We start from the raw sequence: 23,270 nt of genomic DNA, 5'->3' as shown, positions 1-23,270 counted from the left end.
TTCCTTTCCTGTCTGTCATCCCTTATCTACTTCCTTCTCTCCATCTACCTCCATTCTTTCCTTTCCTCCTCTCATCCCTCCTGCTTTCTTTTCCTCCTTCCCAAACTCCTTTCATCTCCCCCTTCCCTCCCTCTTTTTTCTGCACTTCTCATCATTGCCATTTTTAAAAATACTTTTTCAGTCTCTCCATTTCGTTTTTCTCTCCCTCATTCCCTCCCCCTTCGTTCCTCGCCTCCCTCCCTCCCCCTCCCCTCTCTCCCTACTTTTTTCTCTCTCGCTTTCCTTCTGCATGCCTCTCCTCCCATTGCTTCCTCCCTCTTCCCATTCTTCATTTTCTCAGCCTTTTCCTCCCTCTTTCCCTCCCCTCTCATTCCCTCCCTTCCTCCTTTCTCCTTCCATTTCTCCTTTTTCTCATTTTCCGCCCTCCTTCCCTCCTCCCTCCTTTTCATCATTCCTTCCCCCCCTTCCCTCCCTCGCTCCTCTCTCCCTTTTATCAATCTTTTCTCTCCTTCCCGCCTTCTCCCTTCCCTCCCTCCTCTGTTCTCCCTCCCTCCTTGCCTTTCCTCTCTATTGATTGAACACGTCATAAGGACCTCGGCCGTTGACAACTCCGCCATATTGGATCCACACGCCATCAGTTCTCTCAGGTCCCAATAGCTTATTACTCTGAAGACAAAGGGGACCTGGCGAAACTACTAAAATACTAGAGTTGTCCCCACCGTGAAAGTACTAAGGGTTCCAATCTGATGATGTTATTTTCGTTCAACTGCTGCTGTCGGACGATTGTACTCATTTTGGATGAGTAAGATATAATGAGAGAGAGAGAGAGAGAGAGAGAGAGAGAGAGAGAGAGAAGGAGGGGATAGGGAGTGCGTGACGATGGAACACACTCTCTCTCTCAGTAACACGGACCACTTTACGCGTGTATTGCATAACTCATAAGCTCAGTAAACTGATAAGGAGGTGGCAGGGCTCGTACTCTCGTCAGTTAAAATAGCTCCCTAACACATTTTCCTAAGCTGTTTATTTTATTACACCTTATGTCCTGTTCAGTAATATATACATGCTAATAACATCGCCATTCTCTGAATAAGTAACGTCTCTAACTATCTATAGCCTGACACCATAATCCCGCAAGGGATGGCCATTGAACGTTAGTTGTTTTACGGAAAGGGGCGCTTACCCTCTGCCAACCCAACTGTTAATAAGTAGGGAACACGTATGGGTTGGTTATATGGTTACCACCCAGCGTTGCAAATTTTTTCCTGGCTTTCAGGAAACCATAAGCTTGTCGCTCAATGTAAAACCACCTGAAAAGAGTAATAAAAAATGACAGGAAAGATGAGAGGAATAGGAAAAGAGGAGGGCAGACACAGAAAAAAGATGAAAAGGTGATGGAAGAAGTATTCAGCACTACATCAAGTGAGTGGATGGTGGTCGCCACCAAGGTCTAGATCAGCGGTTCCCAACCTGGGAGCCATGGCCCCCAAGGGGGCCATGGGACATTGACTGGGGGGCTATGGGCCTTATTGGTAAAATAAGATATTATAAGGTATTTGGTCTGAGTAAAACCTGACAGAAATCAAGTATGAAATATACCTTACTGTGCTAGTTTAGCCTTAAGTATATTGGGATAATTACCGTTTTCTGCACAATATCAAATATTAAAAATATATAAATATACGATCTGAGTTATATAGGGGCCATGGAGCTTCTCATAATTTTCTCGGGGGGCCACAGGACCAAAAAGGTTGGGAACCACTGGTCTAGATAATAACAGTCTTTACGCGTCGGAGGCGGGACCTAGGCGACGACGTTTTGGTGAGATGAGCTGAAATGTGATATAAACAAAGGTGGGACTTGGGCGATGACGGTTTGGTGATAATGATGAGAGAGAAGATGATTTAAATAGACACTACTGCATTTAAGAGAACACACAGTCCATCTGCTAAAGTCATCGCCACCACCTACCACCATAAATAACGTACAAAAGTATGTTAACCAGCCATATCCAAAAAAATTAATCGCTAATGGAGAGGTGCTAGGTAGCCTCTTTACCAACGAGAGTAGGGGCCCAAGAGTGAAACTGTAGTAAAGGGGTTAAGGTATGTATCTGTCTACCTACACATACGTACATTCATACAGAAAGGCCTACATACGTGTATGTGTGTGTAATTTATTGTTGATGAAAATTGATGCATAGATCGATTGACATTGATGATTGATCTCTTGATTGATTAACTAATTTATTATTGTCATTATGATGATGATGATGATGATGATGATAATGATTGTTGTTATTTTTATTATCAAATGTGTAACTTAGTCATGCGTCAACAGACCAGTCTTTGTCTCTGTCTGTCTGCATTTGTCTATCTATCTGTCTATCTACTTACCTCATATAGCCATATAATAGTGTCCAAACACGTGTGTGGGGATGGTTTACACTCACTATACAACAGTGACGTATTCTTCGATATGTTATTACTGCCACCTGACATTCATTTTAGGAAGGGCCTCGTAGTGAAGGGGTTGATGGGGACTGATGCCCCTCACCCTGACATGGCACCCTAAAGCTGAATAATTAATTCACCCATCCATCATCTGATCCAGTGTTGCCCCATGAGGAGTGTAGGAGCTCGGGGCTAGGCAAGTTGGTCCTGACATTTAAGATGAGAGTGACCAGCCTTACTCATCCCTGAGTGACATTACGTGAGCAATAAACCCCAACCACCCCTTGGATATAAACCTGCACGGGCTCAATCCGACTGGAGTGCCTTAATTACCCACTAAACCACCAGGCGCCGTAATTTGGTTTTATGGTTACCACCCATCATAGTTAATGGTTTCCCGGTGTACAGGAAACCATTTGGCTTGTCACTCAGTCCCCGTAGACAGAAGGAAGAGGAAAGAATGAAGGAAAGACAGAAGAGGAAGGATGGAAAGAAGGAAGGAAAAGAGGAAAGGGCAGGTACCCGAGAGCACCACTACATCGAGTGAGTGCATGGTGAGCGCCCCACGTAATAATGATGTCCTCGGGCTGAAGGATTTTTTTTTTTTTTTTTTTTTTTGAGCACACAGAGAGAGATTCAATCTATTCCATTCGTGTTACCTTCAGACGGTTTAATTCTGCATGGGGATGGCCTCTCGCTAGGTGTATAGGGAGGGAGGAAAGTATGAGTTTATTCTTACTATCTCCAGACGTTTTCATTCAGCTTGGGGAGACTTTTGGAAGTGGGAGGGTTATATATAATCCCTCACTAACCCATTCACCGCTGGGGGGGGGGTGGCTTTCCTAAGGGTCAATATAATAGTCAGACAGAAGCAAGAATCAAATGCAAACTTATGGCATGAGATGACAAGAGTTGAACATCATCGTTTACAGTATTGCTTTTATGGATGGTACTGACTGGGCATTTTTTTCTTTTGTAAATATTGATTCACAGCCATTTAATAAGCCATGTTCATTTGCTTTACTATTCTTACTTCTTTCATTATTCATTTGTCGTTTCCACATCAGCTTCATTATTAGTGTTATTGCTTGTAGTCATTGTTATGGTTAGTATTGCTATTATATTCGTCGTCATTGTTATCATACTGATAATCAGTATTGCTATCACGTCATCCATTCCCCACTGTTACACGGGGGTGCCACATGGGTAGGATTTGGACACAGGAAGCAGGAAACATGAAGTTTAAAATGATGATGAAAGTACGTGACCCATCATCACGTGGGCAGTTCATTGAGCCGCGTCCCCACCGACTCACCACCTGCCAACCCTTCCAGGGGACCCCGCTCCTAAGTGGAGGAAAATACTATTGTCTGGCAGTCAAGTGTTACGTGGATTAACGTCTCGTATCTGTATGAACCAGAGTTCTGTTGTCAGGTGAGTCAGTTCGTCGTTCGTTCGTTCAAAGATTCCCTGCACCTATAGTGCAGGCCGGGCCATACATTAGCCCGGTCAGTGGGGTATGGGCTTGTTCAAAAACAGTAAGTGGGGAGGACAGGACCTGGGGATTGCCCAGCACACATGTCCTGTCTCCTGACTGGCTTTGTGGTGTGTGTGGCAAGTCAGACACACAAAGTATGTTTCACGCATAGGACTGAGGACTTTGATATAACATCAGCCATTGCCGGCCATATTCTGGGTGAAATTTGAGACTTTTAGCAAAATACATTGTTTGCCTTAATGACGCTTGAGTAATCGGTAGGCGTTAATCAATGTGTTCTTCTGACGGTCACCAGAATAAATCTTTTCTTCCGTCCTGTAAAAGCATTTAGGCTCCTTAAACTCTCAGACGGCCAGAACCACTCATAAGCTGAAAATAATCGTCTGGCGGTGACGAGTATAAAAAATTTTTAGTCGTCACGTGGCCAGAGGGTCAGGTCGCATGTCACATAAGACACTAAGACCAGCAGTCTAATCAGTGGTATGAAGGAATAAGTTTGTACGGTGTTACGTGTGTGCTATTGATTTACTGATGGATCTACTGTACTCTTGTTGACTTATTAATGGACCTGCTGTACTCTTGAATATTTAATACCTCATATGATAACATCATTGCCACTGCCACGGCTACTATCACTACTACCACTATCATGATCGCTGCACTGCCATTTTCACACCCATTTTTAATACAGTCAGGGCTCACCACTACCATCATTATAATTATCACTGTCATTACTGCCACCACCGCCACTGGCCTACAGCTTTTACCATGTCCACATTCACTATGAAAACTATTAGCACTCATGACTCATCACTATCATCACGACCACTACTGTACGGTACCAACTTTCCATACTCCTGAAAACCACCACCACCACCACCACTACCACCTTCAACACCACAATCATCATTATCATTGCTACCACACTTGATGTTTTTATTCTTGACGTTGATGACTATGTGATCATAGAAGTGAGCTAGTTATTCCGGTAGTAAAAATTCAGATCCCAGTGGAGTTGTATTGCGACTCTTTTGTTAGGCTTTTTCATAGGCTCACCTACCAAAGTGCTTAAAAAAAAAAAAAAAAAAAACGCTGTCCACATGATGCATTAGATGTCCCACTCCTAGGCAATACAATGTCAAATCAGTTTTTATCTAGTTTATGCCACAATTTATGAAACGCTTCAGGGTAAGCAAGGAATAAAGGATTTTGAGAACAGTCAGTCAAAGGTCAAGGAAACAACTCAAACAGTTTTGATCTCATCTAGACTAAACTTGGTGGAAGGGTTAAGGGTCAGGTAGAAATGATGTAATTCGATTATGAGAGCAGTCTGTTGAAGGTCAAGGTCACAGCACAAAGTCAAATGTTTATCTCTGATAACAGTTGGTGGGCCCGGGTGTTGCACACCCGAAGTGCTGCTTGTTTACATTTGTTAAAGCCCCTACATCTCTATAGTATTATTTTACTCTTTACTGGGTTTTTATATCCTCACTGGATACGGGATAATCTGGTTTGCAGACAATCAGGCACTTGGAATTCAAGTTTGAGTAACTGAATAATCATGTAAGAAAATACCAATATGCCGGGAATCGAACCCGGGACTCTCAGGTGAGAGCCAGGCAGCATACCATATTGGTAATTTCTCAGATAATTTTTCCTGTGAAAAATACAGGTTTCTCTCTTATCATGAATAATCATGGTTTTTTAGTAGGTGTCAGGATTATCATACAATATATATATATATATATATATATATATATATATATATATATATATATATATATATATATATATATATATATATATATTGTTATGGTTATGGTTATCAACAGTAATGCAAAGGCAACGAGTTTATAGAATAGGGATGGAAGAAGAAATGCGTAAATAAAGTGACAGAGTATAATGCGTAGTCCTAACAAAACACTACACAAAAAGAATAATTATATCTTGGCAGCAAATCCCCGCCTCCTGAGGATCACAGAATGGACCTGATTGGCGGAGAGTGCCCTTTGGGTTTGAAGTTACGCGGAAGTTCGTTATTAGGCTATTAAATATGCTAAAATTCATCTCCTTTCTGTCGGATGTTTCAGATGACAACTGAACAGATGATTATGTAATGTAGAGCTAGAGGAGATTTTCGGTTAAAAGTATAGTGGTGTTGAATGGCCAAAAGAAATATTAACGTGAGCTAGTCCGAGCGACCATGAAGAAGGGGCCAGGGAAGTTTCAGATGCCAGTATCATAATAGGGATGAAGTAATTCAAGGAGTCAGTAGTGCAGTGGTGAGGGCTGTTTAGGCCCTTATTCTCCCTGGCTGTACGTGATTCATTGACATCTCTTTCAGAACGAGTTAATTTGCACATTGAACTTCGTTATCCTCGCATATTATTTAATCAGAGTTTTGTCGATAATAAAAGGACATGAATAACATACAAGTGAATATACAGGTTGTTGTTGTTGTTTTAGATTTATCCACCAGAAGATCGGAGTGGAAACTGATAAACAGGACGTCGCTGTTATTAAACAGAAGTATCAGGGTCTCCTGTGCCAAGAACACTGCTTTATGGAACTGTATTGGAGGTACAAACATAAACTCTTGCACTGCTATGGACATATTTTAGTATTTTATTCAGATTAATACCGCACTATTTTGTTCTGATATTAAAACACTCAAAGGCCGCAGACTCTCAGTGAACCCATTTGTGCTTCTATGGACACACTTTGATATTTCAAACAGACAAACACCAGACACTTTGGTTTGCTGAAAGTACTCCCAACAGTCAAGGGATTAACAGTAACAACTTATGTAACAAATGTGTCATGTACCAATATAACAGCATAACAGACAGTATGGGATGAACATCAAAGAGTATGTAGCTAAATAACATAGAATATAAAGGAACTATATAATATCATAACAGATATAACTGCACTGACACTAAAACGTACTTACATAGCTGGGTAACATTAAGTGTCATGTAACAGTGTAACAGCATAACAGATTTAACAATATGAACATTAAAAAGTATACAGCTAAGTAACAAATGGTGCAGTGTAACAGGTAAAATCATCAGAGACACAACAACATATATAAATAATAAGAAGTTATTTACGTAGCAGAAGTAATACTCGTATTCACGTAAGTGTAATGACACCACAGATGTAACAGTGTAAACATTCAACAATATTTTATATCCAAGTGGCAAAGTGTCATGTATCAATGCACTACATTTGTTTGTTGTCTGACGCTGCATCGTGTGAGCGTCGACAGTCAAAACTGTGTCTCTACTCATAACCACTGCTTATCCCATGACTCATAATTTAACTGTGATTAAACGGTAATAATTTAGCTTAGACCCTTTCTATAACATGCCATTTTTTTTTCCTGACTACCACCAGGCGATTGTACCCAGTTGTAGGAGGTTCCACAAGACAGTGGTCGTATCAATGCTTGTATAATAATCAGTGTAAAACCGCAATGAAACCTAATGCAGTGAAACTGTGGTTGGAAAATGGTCGTGAACAATCCATTTTAATCATCTCTCGTCGAAAAACAAATATACTTTTTATGTAAATGAATATATAAAAAGAAGAAAAAATTATGTACTAAAGCTTATATCCTATCCTTATGTGCTTCAAACATATCCCATTCTGGAAAAGAGAAAGAGGGGGAAAGGAAACGAAAATTATGAGATGAAGTTAATGAAGGAGTGATGAGAAATGTAAGGACAGGAGACCTGGAGAGGCGGCAGAAAGGAAGAAGAGAGGATGTTGGGAGAGAAAGATAAACAACGCCAGTTGTTGTTGTTGCCCAACCCCGCCCGTCTGATCGAGCAAACCCGTCGACTGTAGGTAAGCAACCGCCCCTATGGGCGGTATAGTGTGGTGGAATGTTTTGTGCAGTGCTACATTGCGTGTGTTTTGTTGTGTGGGCTTGTTCTACAAGATGTCCATGTGTCATCTGTGATTCCACCCAACCCAAATCTAAGCTGGTAGTTGAGGAGGGCTGGATAATGTCCTGCTCTAAGCCTAGCCAGGTGAGCTCAATCATCACTATTTAGGGACACCTCCGACGGGTGATGTCAGGTGGGGGCCTTGTAGTAAAGTCTTATGATCGAGGTGCTGTATTGCCCTGCTCGTGAAGTATGTAGGTGTTTTTCACTGCTAGTGTTGGATTGTCTGGAGGTGGCATATTGTTGCCGAGGGTTTGATAATGTTTGTGTCGTGATTGTTCTGTGTCCCTGTGTGTGCTGTGTATGTTTGTCGTGTAGTGACAGGGGTGTTGTGTAGAAGGGCAGTAAAGGATAGAAATTGAAGAGGGCGTGGAAGAGGAACAGAAAACATGGAAAGAAAGAAGACAGAATATTGAAACGAGGATGGAAACGGAAATCTAGGGAGGAGAAAAGGAAAAGATAGTAAATGAACATATGGGAACAGGATGAATGGAAGGTAATGTAAGGAAAGAGGTAGAAAAATAGGGAATAAAGGGAGCAAATCAAAAGGTGAAGGAATTACAGGAAGAGAATAGAGATAAAGGGTAGATCATATCTAATGTTTTGTAGATAGGACAGACGATAACCCTTTAAATACATAATACTGAGTAGTTACAATTAAAGTCAGTTATGAGCGCACAAATTTCTTAGGCTATTATTTACAGATGTTTTTTGGGATCATAAGGGAGAATTGGACAACATCGTCATTTTGGATTCAGTTGGCCCATTACGCTGAATTGAGGTGAGGGAACAAAAGAGTAATGGGAACGAGACTGGGAGGTGCACTATTGTGATACGAGACGGAACTTCAGACTCAGTCACTCTCAAGGTCACCTCATCCTAAGGTCGGAGTCTAAAATATTCTGACGACAGACATAATGTAGGTGGCAGTGAGAAACGGCTTGCCTAAAATATAACCCAGAGGAAAAAGGATGTTCTTCCAATTTTGTATTAACTCTTTCAGCCTGTTGACGTATAATTTGTTTTAACCGTATTACCTTCAGACGATTTAATCCAGTCTGGGATAAAAATCAGTCTGTGAATGGGTTAATGTAGGCTGCATGTAACACGTCCAGCCCGAAAAGTCTGCTCGAAGCTGAGTGCAAGCTGAATGCAATCGTCTGAAGGTAGCAAGAATAAACAAATACAGTATGTCATCGAATTGAAGGAGTTAATAACTACACGGTCGCACAATATGTGTCAGAATATGTCCGATTAGCGCCTCAGTATGGAGAAGCCTGACTGTCACCTGCTGTTAAAAATTGTGTTGAACTCTTTTGGTGTGGTTTCGTAGTAGAGTTATTCTTGACGTGTCGCAACTAAGATTTGTTTTTGTAGGAAGAGCAAGAGGAGATTGTACAGTGAATAGTCTAGTCTTCAGAATACTCTAGGTCAGGGCTATTCAACTGGCAGCCTGCGGCCTTGAGTCGTTTTTATCCGGCCCTTTGACCAGCTCAGAAGAATGAAAATCAGCAGATAAACAAGCATAAAACAAACTTTGTTGCGTTTTTCTTTTTATTTATGTATTTAGCGGAAAATGCAAACGCAAATATTATGAATTTCTCGTTTCTTTCTGTGTTTAAGAGTTAAGATATAGGGAAAAAAAAATACAGGCAAAGTAATGTATGGCATTTTAGCTAATCTGAGTTTCTTGATTCGGCCCTACTTGTAGAGTAGTTGAATAGCCCTGCACTAGGTCTTCCTGCATTAAACAGATATTTAGTTAAGAGAGGAAATTCGCCCTAGCACAAGAGAGAGAGAGAGAGAGAGAGAGAGAGAGAGAGAGAGAGAGACAGAGAGAGAGGTGGAGGGGAAAAGGATGAAGAAAAACAATAAAACTACACAAAGGCCATCGAGTAAAGACAAAAACAGTAACCCCAGCTCAACATACTCCAACCAGCAGAAACCGAAATGGCGGAGATGACCTGATTGTGAAACTCCTAATCAGCCATTACACTAGAGCTACGGGCACTACTATATACACTGAAACTAATGAAACACGTGGCTGTAGACAGTGCTTCCCATTTCCTAACCCTACTTTGAGATTTTTTAAAGCGAAACGAATAATGATTGAATTTAAATACGAGTTATCTAAAACTATATATTTTGAAAGAAGTAAAACACGATAATGAACAGTTTCATATTAATTTTAAGGAGTATATCAGTGGTCATTACCCTTGGGTCGTATCCACACCTCAGTTATATGCATGTAAATATTTCACGTGCATGCACTTGATTACACTCATTATGAAACAGAATTGCAGCTATTACCTAGATTGATTAACGGTGGTACGGTTATTTGTTATATGCGAAATTTAATTATTTTGTTGAAATTATTATTTTTGTATTTAATTTTTTACATTGTTGTATATTTATGTTAGCATATTCTACAAAAGCCAAGTATCGGAATATTTTTTCCTGCGACATTTTATATATATATATATATATATATATATATATATATATATATATATATATATATAAATATATATATATATATATATATATATAAAGCTGAGGACAAAGTTACTTCTCAACACAAGGGTGCGTAAAGAAAGCTACGAACCATGGATTTATGACATGAAATATATTTGCCTAATTTACAGTATATTACTTGTCAGGAATTATGTATGGAACCAATTACGGCACTGTTTCATGTCTGACATGAACGAACAGATTTTTTTTTTGTGTGTGGTACCGAATCATTAGTTTCTCTGTTGCTAGAAATTAAAACTGGAAAATTAATTTTACACTGTTTGGAAGAACTTCACACTGAAGTCTACTGAATCTTGTCCCACTGCTGGCAGGAAGTGAAACATGTCTCAGCCACGCCAATGCCAACATGAAACTAAACTAGGGTTATATTTACTCCACCAAACTGACGCCGGGGAACTCAAACACGAAACTGTCCAGTCGCTCAAACGAAACTGACCTACTGTTGAAACTCGCTATACAATTTTCCTTTTATATCCAACATTACAGACAGAAACATTAAAAGGGTAAAAGTCGTAAATGTCCACTTCCATACTAGAGCAAAACAAGTAACCAGTCTTTAGTAAGAAAATGACACTGTTGAAACTTGCTGTCTATACTGTTTTCTAGTGACTTACATATACAGGCCAAAACTTTAATTTGTATAAATCAGTAAAATCCTCTCAAATTATCCTTTGTGAAACCAGTAAACATCCTTCTGTACGAAACTGGCACTGCTGAAACCTACTCTAACTTCTTGTTGATCCTTTTCTTAAACATAAACTTCCATTGGTAAAATATCTTTAGCATAGTTCGATATTACTCTTCTTGCAACCAGCCAACATTGCGTCACACGAAACTACCATTCCTGAAACTTGTTGTGTATTCCCTTCACACACATGTCTTGACAGAATGAGAGTTAACCCTTTCTCTTCGACGGATAAACTGTCTTATTTTATTCTTACGAACTACAGATGATTTTATTCAGCAGTGTTGTTTTAAAGTCTCTGTAGCCTGATTCATTTCACTGGAATGGTAGAATTATTTTAATTTTATACCCTCGTTAACTTCAAATGATTTTATTCAGTAAGGAGAAACCCCATTTTATTAACAAGGTTGAAAGCAGACACAGACAATTACGCCTTTTAATACAGTGGTATAAATTCGGTGTTTTATTGTGGCCACCTCCTGACGATTTTTTTCTTCACCCAAATACCCAGCCATTATAATGGATGATTCATGTTGTAATTTCGTTTCCTGTTGAATTTTCTTGTATATACGTATTATCCTGTACTAACACTGTAAACATCGTACCATCCCCATCCTATGATTTCCAACACAGTCTTCCCTGGCCCAGTTGGTACAGACCCCACACGGCGATCTGGGAGTAATTTGTTCCGGGTTCATCTTATTTTGCGTTACTTCTTCCTGTATGCGAACTGTGCGAAGTAGTCCTGTTTCCAGCACTTGCACGACCCGGGGATCAGGAACCAGTCGTAGTAGAGTCGTACCTGAGGGGGTGGTCGTGGGTGTTTATTAGTCAGTTGCTTAATATATGAACATCATGATGTTTCTTATATTGATGGCATCATCATCTGATCAGTTTTATCACGAGCAGTATTATTATCACCAGCATCATGTTCATAACTTACTGGAGTAATCAGTGAAACAAAATTTATCAAACTACGTAACTCCATTATCGTCATACTAATCTTCGTGGTATATACCGTCAGACAACTTATTTCTTGATTATCTTCATCACTCACACAACAATCGTAATGTGAGTTACATGTGAGAGGTTCTTGTAGGTTAGGCCTATAGTCACACAAACAGCTTATTTCATCACCATCATCACTGTAACGAGCATCATCCTAACCATAGTGGTGGAGTTATATCAGAGGGGTGGTTGTAGTCATAATGAGCCAGTTATCATCATCATCATCATCATCATCACCATCATCATTATCATTACTTAGTTGTACCTTTCAGTGGATATTGGACTAATGTCAGAGAGTTACTGTATATCAGTGGTACTCAATTGGCGGACCGCGGTCCAAATCCGGACCGCGGTGAGCTTTTGTGTGGACCCCAGCATACTAGCTGCTAGTGGAATGGGTAGTTACTTCTAGAATGAATGTACATTTAATGATTTTTCTTTTTTTCAGGGAAATGGTTTCTGTAGTTTACTTTCATCAACATTTTAGGCAAAAAATCCATGTAGCTTGAAGTAAATTGTACTGTATGTTTTTATATGTTTCTTATTACCACATTTTGAATCAAGACTTTCATCCGGACCCTTACTACGTAGGAAACTGTGTCTGGACCTTCACACATAGTAGTTGAGTACCCTCGCTGTATATCATATCAGATCTCATCACTTGAAAAGTCTAACAGTGAGACCATAAATTCAAGTTTGACTTGAAAGTAACTAATCCTGTCATGGCCACTGTATTGTATGGTATGACCGTGATGGTGGTAGTGGCAAAAATAGTGGTTATTGTGCTGTAACAGTTGGTAGTGCTAGCAGGAATTCAAATTCATGGTGTGAAAGCCTTTTGTCAGTAACCCTGCTAATCTGTTGAATGGCAAGCTGCATGCGCCTTAAATGAGACTGATGATAAGTCCATCTTCATCATCCTTACTCTTTGTAAACACTCATAAATTAAAGTGACAAATATAGAGGCGATGGCAGTATTAATTTATGGCAGGTATTGTAAATAATAACTTAGCTGATTGGTTTGCTAACAGTTCACCTACACTGTGAATGAAATCGATTGTGGGCCATTTTCACACCCTGTCATTGCTTTAAATAAACTCGTATTAAAAAAAAAAAAAAAAACGTGGTAGGTATAACAATAATGGCAGCATAATTCTAGGCATGGCTTTAAGAATAACTTAGGTGTTTAGTTTACTGAAAAACTTGCTGCACTGTGAAAGAGGTCGATAGTCAAACTGTGTTCACCTCTCTCACGTATCATAAATGAACGTGGCAGGTGTAATGGTGTTGCCAACAGTAGCTTAGACCTTGTGTCACCAAGTCTCATTCCTCCACAAGTCTGATATCCTAACCTGGAAGCATCCAATCTCGTCGTGTCCGTCGCAGTAGTGTGGCGTTGGTGTGGTTGTTGTGGTGGTGGTGATGTGGTGGTGACCCTGTCGTTGTCGGAACCCTTGTGGAGGCTTCTCTGAGGCCACCGCCGCTCGACTGAAAGGATACAGAAAGTATTAATTTACTTCAGTAGCAATGAAGTTAAAAATAAACGAAAAATTGCAAACTGTTTAAATGTTAGTGGGTCCCCTTCTAAATTCCGTCTTGGGTGTTGTGGCCGGAAAGAGTATATCAGGTACCAGCAGTCATACCAGCAGTTCTCGGGGGGGGGGGAAGTCAAATAATTCCAAGATCAAAAAAAAAAAAAAAAAAAATCCCTGGGTCTTGAGGAAAACTCAGATTTCTTAATATTTATCTTCCTACAATCCTGCCAGTCCCCAAGTTGTATAATTTTGGTATAAATCCCTAGAAGGTTAACATATACTAACCTAAAGTCTGGCCTTGGTGGTGTGGCGGGGAAGAGTGCGTCAGGGTAATACACCTCGGCCACCAGGAGTGACACCCAGCGGGGGGACGCCAGGCACGACCCGGAGAGGTAGTGGCACTTGGATGACCTGGGGGAGCGGTTTCACGTTATAGGTCTAGTCTCTCTCTCTCTCTCTCTCTCTCTCTCTCCTATTAACTGTAAATGACAGCAAATATTGTGACAGAATTTTAATACGTTTCCCCTTTCAGTTTTATCTTTGCACCTCCCTCCGAATTATTCCTTACTCATAGCTGTTTCAGACCCCCCTGTATCTGTCCATCGGCCTATATTTTAATACTCACAAACACTGTCTATCTATCGTGTAATACTCACAAGCACTGGGTAACCTCCACAGTCTGCGTGAAATACCCTTCATACGGGATCTGCACCACGTATCTCCACATCCCCTGGTAGTTCCTGGCGAAAACTGGGGTGATGTACTCCACGGCTGAGGGGCAGGGGGTGAGGGGCTGCACCCCCCCTCCAATGCCCCCTCCAACTCCAGGGCCCCCGCCTAGCCCTCCGCCAAATGCCCCCAGGGAGTTGACTTGGTTGTCGTCCCTATCCTGGGCCGCCCCGCTGTTGCTCTTTCCCGAGACGGTGTTATAGATGAGACAGAATCTGTGGACAGAAGGAAGATACGAGATTCAAGTAAGTTCTCGTGCAGCGTCTGGAACAATAATTTAAATAAAGCAGTAAATCAATGTTATTGGTGTTTGCTTTGTTTTCGTAAGGCAGGTAATTCTGAATTGGAACGTAAATCTTAATAATGTTATGTAAAGTTCCTTCCCTCTGTTGTGTTACTAAAAATTAGAGTCAAATACATGGACAATAACTTACTCAGTTGTCAGTATTTCATCCACACTTTCAAAGTGTAAGGGTACTTTATTTTAGGCATTGCACACCCTCTAATTACTTTACCACTGTCTTCGTTCTGCCTGTTATAAACATAATCCCTTACCACCGAAAGAAAGATTTTTAATTTTAATTTATTTAATTATTTATTTCTGTATTTATTTTGAGAGAGAGAGAGAGAGAGAGAGAGAGAGAGAGAGAGAGAGAGAGAGAGAGAGAGAGAGAGAGTTAATTCATCATCACAAGCTGCAGCCAGTTTTCTATAAAGACTAGATAAAAGAGTGTTGTATATCAGAACTGCTAATATTTAGTTTGAAAATATGTAAAAGCTAATAGGTAAAACAGTGAGTGCTAGAAGGGAAATGGTGAGACAATCCGAGAACAGACTGAAGGATGAAACAGCGGATGAAAGCTTCATCATAGAGAGTGAGTTGTTTGGAAGAGGGACGGGAAGACCAAGAACAATAGTGACTGATGTCTGGAGGTTAGTTCAGGTTATAACACAAAATAGTGGAATATCTGGGAGGTAAAAGACAGGCAAACCTGGAACCATGGGAAAACTATGCCTACATTTGCAAAGTTGTTTTTCTCGGGAAGGTACATCAACTTCTGCCCGACTTGGACCCTCATTCAGGTTTGACCTAAGAGCAGTACAAATAATGAGTGTTTGGAAATAGAAGCACAAGCAGACCAAGAATAGGGTGGAAGGATAAAGTAGGAAAGTTTATGGGTAAAGGTCGTACTGTATTGTGGAAGGAGCAGTCGTTACTGAGTTGGGAGGAAAATGTCTGGAGATGTCTTTGATCAGTGCCACCCCTCGGAGGATGCGGTGCCAGACAAAAAGACGTGGACTCGCTGGAGGAAAGACTGATAGGCACACTTGCTCCAAAAAGTATGGGTGCACACATGGCGAAGGATGATCTGATAGCACAGGCGATTGTAACAATATACCCGATGATTCCACCTCATGCGAGCAAACTTTATAGAGTTCGGGTAAACTTTACTCTCATGAGGACGCAATTTCTCGTGTACTTGGGACATTCCGCGGTCAGTACTGTGGTCATGGTATGTTCACAAGATAAAATATTCATCTTGGTGGGCGTAGATTGATAGATAGATAGAAGAGATATATAGGTAGATAAAAGAGATATGTACAGATAGAAAGATTGTTAGGTAGTATTTTGCTAAGCTCTCATCGACAGGCTGCTGAAGGAGGTGTGTATTGTATAATAGTAATAGAAACAGGTGCACAAAGGCATTGATCGAACGAAGAGTGTTATTAGGTGTGTATCTATGAGAGAGAGAGAGAGAGAGAGAGAGGGGGGGGGGGAAGCACGAATCAATACTTACAGTCCCCAATTATCATCACAGAATGCCCTGGCTCCTCTCCCCTCCACCTTCCATTCCCTTTTGTCGTCCACCTTGTCCTCCTCCTTGGCCTCCGCTTCCCCAGCCTGCTTGGGCTGGTCCTCCACTGAGCGTATGGGCCTCCTGATGACTCGGAACTGATCCCTGAAATGTAAGAAAGTGGACGTACAGTTAGGTTGGGAGTTAATCAGTAGATGTGTTGTTATTGTAACTACTACTGCCACTGCTGCTGCTACTTCTTCCTTTTTTCTTCCTCTTCTTTTTGTTTGTTCTTCTTTTTCTCATTATTATTATTATTATTATTATTATTATTATTATTATTATTATTATTACCATCATCATCATCATCATCATCGTCATCATCAGTATAACCTTGTTACATCAACATCGTCAGTATAACCTTATTCCCACCATTCTTGTAGGAAAGGTTCGGAAAACAAAAGGTAAAACAGCAAAGGCTGACAGCAGGACTAGAGCATGTGTTGTATGGTGTGGGTGTGTATGTATTATTCCTGGTAATGGTGCCGTGGGTCATCATAGTGCCTAGCGATAATGCCACCTGTATTGTGGTATACTTGACAAGTATTTATATACTTGTCACCTTAGCAGGCTTTCTACCAAGGCTTTATACTACCTCATCTGTAACCAGTTATTTTTCGAATTATAGCTTATCATTCTGTCTTATGATATATATATATATATATATATATATATATATATATATATATATATATATATATATATATATATATATATATATATATATATATATATATATATATACTAGTATATTTATCGTCATCATCCAATCCTATATTTCCCCATGAGAAGCGTAGGAGCCCGGGGCTAGACAAGTTGGTCCTGACATTTAAGATGAGAGTGACCAGCCTTATTCATCCCTGAGTGGCATTACTTGGGCAATAAACCCCACTCACCCCATGGGTTAAACCTGCACAGTCTCAGTGCGACTGGAGTGCCTTAATTACCCACTAAACCACCAGGCGCCATAATTTGGTTATATGGTTACCACCCAGCGTAGTAAATGGTTTCCTGGTGTACAGGAAACGATTTGGTTTGTCACTCAGTGTAGAGTCACCCATCGGCAGAAGGAATAGGAAGAAATGAAGAAAAGAAAGAAAGAAGAGGGAGTGTAAAGTCGTCCGTAGGCAGAAGGATGACTGTTGTGTACCATAGTGTATTATGATATTTTAGTGCCTCTACATAAAGACAGAAGAGGCAGGAAGAAAGAGAGGAAAGGGCAGACACTCGAGAGCAGCACTACATCGAGTGAGTAGATGGTGAGTAACCCTACCTCCCACAGTATATATATCTCATCTTAAATGTCGAGACCAACTGCCTAGCCCCGGGCTCCTACGCTCCTCATGGGTTAGTGTAGGATTGGATGATGGATGGATGGATATATACACAATATTAACATTTGTTAATTACTTGGCAGCTTTGGAGGCATTCTACCATATTTTCCTAACGATTAATTTTGTGTATTACAAATTATTAATTTCATTTGCATTTTTGTTTCCATTTTTGTACGTTCCGAAGTGGATGATATGGGTTTAGCTTTTACCACGAGCATTAGATCCAGTGCCATCTACGTTGGAGGCCGTTTTCGTTGCCTCGCCGACCAACAGATTCACTGAAATATATATTCAACGTTACCTTATTTGAAGGCAGGGCTTGCTTTAACAGTATGCACGTCTTGTACATGGTATGGGAGGCTTTGTACCATCTCTTCCTTTGCCGTGTATTTTGCATATTAGACCTTAACACTCCTTTGTACGTTATTTATGTCAAGAACATCCAGTCCCACTGTACCCCATACAAGCAGGAGTGTAGGGGTCCGGGGCTAGGCTATTCAATCCCGACATTTAAGATAACGGCGACCCGTCTTACAAACCCCTGAGTGATATTACGCGAGCAAGAAACTCCAACCACCTTCCAGATAGAACCCTTACAGGCTTCATCCGGTTGTCGTGCCTTAACCCACTGGTCCACTAGGCGTCATTTGAATATAGGGTTACCACCCAGAGTAGTAAATTATTTCCTGGGATACAGGAAAGCATTAGAACTGTCACTATAATGTAGAGTCACCTGGCGAGAGAGAGAGAGAGAGAGGGGGGAGGGGGGAGCACTATATGAAGTGAGCATCCCACCTACCACGACGATTGGTTTATTAATTATCAAGAAAATTTGTTTCAATAGAACACTGGAGGCTACTGAGGTGCAGTGGGCAAAATAAATCACTATAGAAGATTTTATACGAAATCTCCAGAGGCAGTTACAATATGACCCTATATCCCTTAACCCCTTGAGTGTGGTAGGTGGTGGTGACCGCCATCCACTCACTTGATGTAGTGCTACCCACATCTTCCTTCACCTTTATCATTCTTTTTCTGTCTCCCTTCCATTCTTCCTATTTCTGCCATCTTTCCTGTCACTTTTTATTACTCTTCTTTCCTCCTCAGGTGGCTTTACATTGGGTGACAATCCTGATGGCTTCCTGTAAGCCAGGAAACAGTTTACAACGCTGGGTGGTAACCTTATAACCAACCCACACGTATTCCCTTCGTTTCAACAAGTGGGTTGGCAGAGGGTTAATGCTTCTCACCGTAAAACTACTAACTTACAAGACAAACGGCCACCCCTTACTGAATTATGGAGTCAAGCCCTAGATAGATAGATAGATAGATAGATAGATAGATTGATCCCTTAACCTTTGGGTAGTCCTTCAGGCACAACGCCACCAGTTTTACTTTAGGGTCATTATTCTTCTGTTATACTCTTTTTATACTGTTATGTTGTGATCTCTTATTGTTCTGTTTCTCTGCTGTTAGTCATCGTGTACCCTTGTTATAACCTGCTCCTGTTACTCATTTGTTGCACTCTTTGTTATTCTGTTGTGTACTGTTGTTATGCTCTTTTATACTCCACCCCTTAAACATACATTTACAGACAGTTAACTGGTGCTTTGTCGTCAGGAAAAAACTCATTGGCATGGACCAGCCGAGAATCGTTAATCTAATGTGATGAACTGCACAAATAGATCGAAGGCACCTTAACTCAGTACCTCAGTCCACAGTACCTCAGTCCACAGTACCTCACTCCATACTTGCGGTTGCGGTGGTTTTTTGTTATTACCTGGCCAGAGTCATACTACATTTTCGTTAATTCAGTAGTTTTCTATCGTATTTTTTCACTTCCACCTTTGCCTGTGATGTTACTTTTATTTCTTGGCTACTTTCTTACCGTTTCCAACATTGACATTCTTATTGTTACTTTCCTGACTACAAAACCCCGTAGCTTCACGCCATGTCGTTACCTAAGAGGGACGTTCCTGCTCCTGAGTTTAGCCACCTTTGGCAGGGTGTGATCCTCCTTCAGTATGGGCAGAGTCTTGCTGAAGAAGTCTAGGCTCTTGTTCTTTATTAACTCGCTGAAAAAAAAAAAATATGAGTGAGGGCAGCTTGGAGTGGCGGGTGTAGTGGTACTGTATTAACTCAGTGAAAATGAGAAACAAAGTTAATTAAATGCAACGAAACAAATCCTAGAATGTATGAGGAAGTATGTGTTGATAAACAAGGGTTTTGTTCTTTATATGTATTATAAAATGTGTTAGCAGCTGATTAATATCAGTTGGTTTGAAGATAAGCGTTTTAATGAATAAAGATGAAATAATTACAGCAATTTCCCTGTCTTAATTAACGGAACTTTACGTATAAGCAATATATTGTCCGATGAGTTTTAGTAAGTGCGTGGAATTAGGTCAGATTTGTGTATGACGCACATGATCAATAATAGGCAGGGTTAGATGAGGTGAGATAACGTCAGGTCAGTTTAGCTCGTCAGGTTAGGTTTATCTATGGTAATTAAGGCCAGATTAGTTCAGGGTCAGGCTGGGCCAATATGGGTTAACTTGGGTTAGGTTTGGTTACGTCAAATAAGATACAGTGTGGTTAGTACTCACAATGGATAGGAGTGTCCGAAGATGGACTCTCCTAGTGGGTTGAGTGGTAGAAGACCATCGTTAAGATCACCACACAGGTTGTCCAGTGATTGCTCTTTCTGTGCACCAGTCTCAAGGGTTCCTGCAACACATCACCTCACATTGTGATCCGCAGAGAGAGATACACACATAAATAAACTAAAAACACAAGCATACTTAACCAAACAAGAAGGATAGAAAAGTAGGGTGAAATGCAGGTTACTGGGCATTCTCAACCATGGGCAGATGAAAGGTACCTACCAAACGATTCTGTTGAGGGAAACACCACGACCTAAAAGGATGAAGAGTAGGTCATCCTTCTGCATGGCTTATTGCATTGTCACGTGAAGTGTTGAATCCCTAGTATGTAGCTGTGATGGAGACTGTACTTGTTGGTGAGGGATGGGAGGAGGGGGAGGAGAAATAAAGATAAGGTAGGGTTGTCAGTGAGTCTCATTCAGGCGAACACGTCTTACACTAGATCCTCAATCATGCCCTACCAGACTTGTTGCTGGTTGGCGATGGGGTGGTGGTAAAGGCTGCTGGTAATACAAAGCCACTATTCATTAGTGACCCTTTAAAATATAAATGAGGTATCTTCCAGCACTGTCTATCGCTGAGCAACTGTAATCATTGCTAATTCTCATTCAGATGGCTGGCTGATTCCAGCCATTACCAGGACGTCCATGGGTTTTAAATCAGCCTTACAGGCCACAGTAGTTCAGTGTTTGCAGTGAGCTGGCGGGTGAAAGAGCCAAAGAATGGCAGAAGTTGTCCCTCTTTGTTCTCAATAGGGCCACTACTCACCACTCTGGGGATGACTGGGTGAACAGTTTTTAGTGCGTCTCATTGCAGGCCTGGAGATCGGAGGTTTTTGCCAGGCAGTTCAAAAATATATGTAGCTTCCGGTATGAATGTGCTGGTGTGAGAGACGATATAGCATGGGGCCGTGACTACAGTGACAGGAGTGACTCATGGTGGAATCTGGCTCAGACTTTCATTGACTTTAGAAACTCCATACCACCTCCAGCTCAACTATTTTTCTTATTAGACTTTAGTGTTCTTCTGTATATTACTCGTCACATGTGGATATTGACATACTACATAAAAAATATACCGTGCCATAGTAGAAGAAAGAAAGAAGGCTTAAATTAAAGCTTACAGACTACACGAAGATCATTAATTTTGCTAGGTCCCAAACTTCCCCAGACTATGGCACGCAACCGTCTAATTTACAATGCAGGTCCGGTAAAGGGAAAGTCAAGATGACCTTGGCCAATGGTGCATTAGAATGAATATTATCGCGTCATGTGCAAAAATAGTCTGGTAAGTTATTAAGAATCAGTCAATGTGAAATGAGGAGGGAATGGGATAGAAACACACACACACACACACACACACACACACACACACACACACACACACACACACACACACACACACACACACACACACACACACACACACACACACACACACACACACACATCCCCCTGTGACCTCACCTGGACACGGGACCTTTGATTGCAGGTAGGGTGGCTTGCGGACCTTTGGGGGTATCTTGCCTGGAGCCTCCTCAAACGGGTAGTAGCCCTCGGGGTAGTCCTGCCCCTCTAGGTAGTCCTGACCCATACCCACTGTGGCGAGGACCTAAGGGAGAGGTGGATGGACGGTTAGACAGACAGACAGATAGACATATTGATAGGTAGATAGATAGATTATATAGTTAGAGACACGGACTGAAAGACAGAGCAGCAATGCAAATGTTTATATTGGTTAGGTGGATATGTACATGTAAGGAGTTGTTTGGCAGGGGGGTGTAGGGCGAAACACCTGTGTACCATAACAATCAACCAGATGTGCCGCACAGCTATACACACTCATCTCTTTACCACACGTCACCAAAGTATTGTCTACTGACTGAAATGTTCCACTTCAGTGAGTTAAGCGATGCCCAACGTTTCATAGCCTACAGTTGCAGAAGAGGGAAAATTTATATTTTAACTAGTTTGTGGAAATAGTACAGTACATGTGTCTTTATGGTAACTGAAAATAATATGTACTGTTTGTATCCTGTTTTTAAGAATTTGTCTGTTTGTGTCTGTATTCGTCCATGTCAGCTGAAATTGACATTTTTTAAAAATCAGTGAATCAATTAATTTTCTTGACTTCACAGAAACTGTTGATCTTGGCTTAATCGATCTTGGTAATTCTGTGGGTAACTCATTGAGTAATAACATTTTATTGAAGTGGGCTAGTAGTTGATACGTAAATTCTTGCTTACTACTACTATTACTACTACTACTACTACTACTACTGCCACTACCACCACCACCACCACCACCACCACCACCACCGCCGCCACCACCACCACCACCACCACCACCACCATCACCACCACCACCATCACCACCACCGCCGCCGCCGCCGCTACACACACACACACACACACACACACACACACACACACACACACACACACACACACACACACACACACACACACACACACACACACACACACACACACACACACACACACACACACACACACACACTTCACTAGGTGCCATTATAATTGCTGAAATATAATTGCATTGTTTATAAAAAACCAGTTGTTGGGAAGTTGAATCATGCATAATTTTACAGTAAGATTTGCCACGATCATAAAACTGCTGAGAATCATAGGTAGGTCAACGGGTAATCGTTCAGCAAAAAGTCATTTTGATATGTAAAAAGCAGATATTAAAATTAGACGATTTGTAACACGACTGTAATTTTGAGAAAGTGTGTGAACTGCCTGATTCAGTGAGCTGTTTTACAGAGCTGCTGAAACTCACTGGCAGTTTGAATACAGTTTATCTATCTATCTGTCTGTCTATCTGTCCATCTATAATTATATACAGTATATAAAACAGTGTGGATAGTTTCTACCTTTATATATATATATATATATATATATATATATATATATATATATATATATATATATATATATATATATATATATATATGTATATGCACAGACGGACTTTTTTATCTGGTCTGTCCTTAATTTGG

General features: G+C 40.8%; 1 protein-coding gene across 1 annotated transcript; it reads right to left on the bottom strand.

The window, feature by feature from the left end:
- Positions 1 to 11,758: 11,758 nt before the first annotated feature.
- On the bottom strand, positions 11,759 to 21,842 carry spz6 (Spaetzle domain-containing protein 6). The gene is made up of 8 exons (XM_080274035.1): positions 21,716 to 21,842; positions 20,193 to 20,313; positions 19,548 to 19,661; positions 16,196 to 16,357; positions 14,324 to 14,611; positions 13,953 to 14,078; positions 13,485 to 13,620; positions 11,759 to 11,926 (listed from the first exon to the last, which is right to left on the bottom strand). The coding sequence occupies exons 1-8, from the start codon at positions 21,840 to 21,842 to the stop codon at positions 11,834 to 11,836; spliced, it is 1,167 nt and encodes a 388-aa protein (XP_080130161.1). The 3' UTR covers positions 11,759 to 11,833.
- Positions 21,843 to 23,270: the final 1,428 nt, after the last annotated feature.

Source organism: Coenobita brevimanus, chromosome 57, assembly GCF_032717465.1.
Source record: "Coenobita brevimanus isolate Jiangsu-jjx chromosome 57, ASM3271746v2, whole genome shotgun sequence".
Lineage (NCBI taxonomy): Eukaryota > Metazoa > Arthropoda > Malacostraca > Decapoda > Coenobitidae > Coenobita > Coenobita brevimanus.
The sequence above is the reverse complement of the archived record's forward strand: the minus strand, read 5'-3'. Positions and strand labels throughout refer to the sequence as shown.

What these genes read in the sequence shown, in the direction of transcription:
- spz6 (XM_080274035.1), bottom strand. Translation starts at nt 21,842, where the DNA reads ATGGGTCAGGACTACCTAGAGGGGCAGGACTACCCCGAGGGCTACTAC. An exon ending in AGCAGGAACGTCCCTCTTAG is followed by an intron (nt 16,358 to 19,547) that starts GTAACGACATGG and finishes CTTACATTTCAG; the next exon opens with GGATCAGTTCCGAGTCATCA. An exon ending in CCACCAAGGCCAGACTTTAG is followed by an intron (nt 13,621 to 13,952) that starts GTTAGTATATGT and finishes GTATCCTTTCAG; the next exon opens with TCGAGCGGCGGTGGCCTCAG.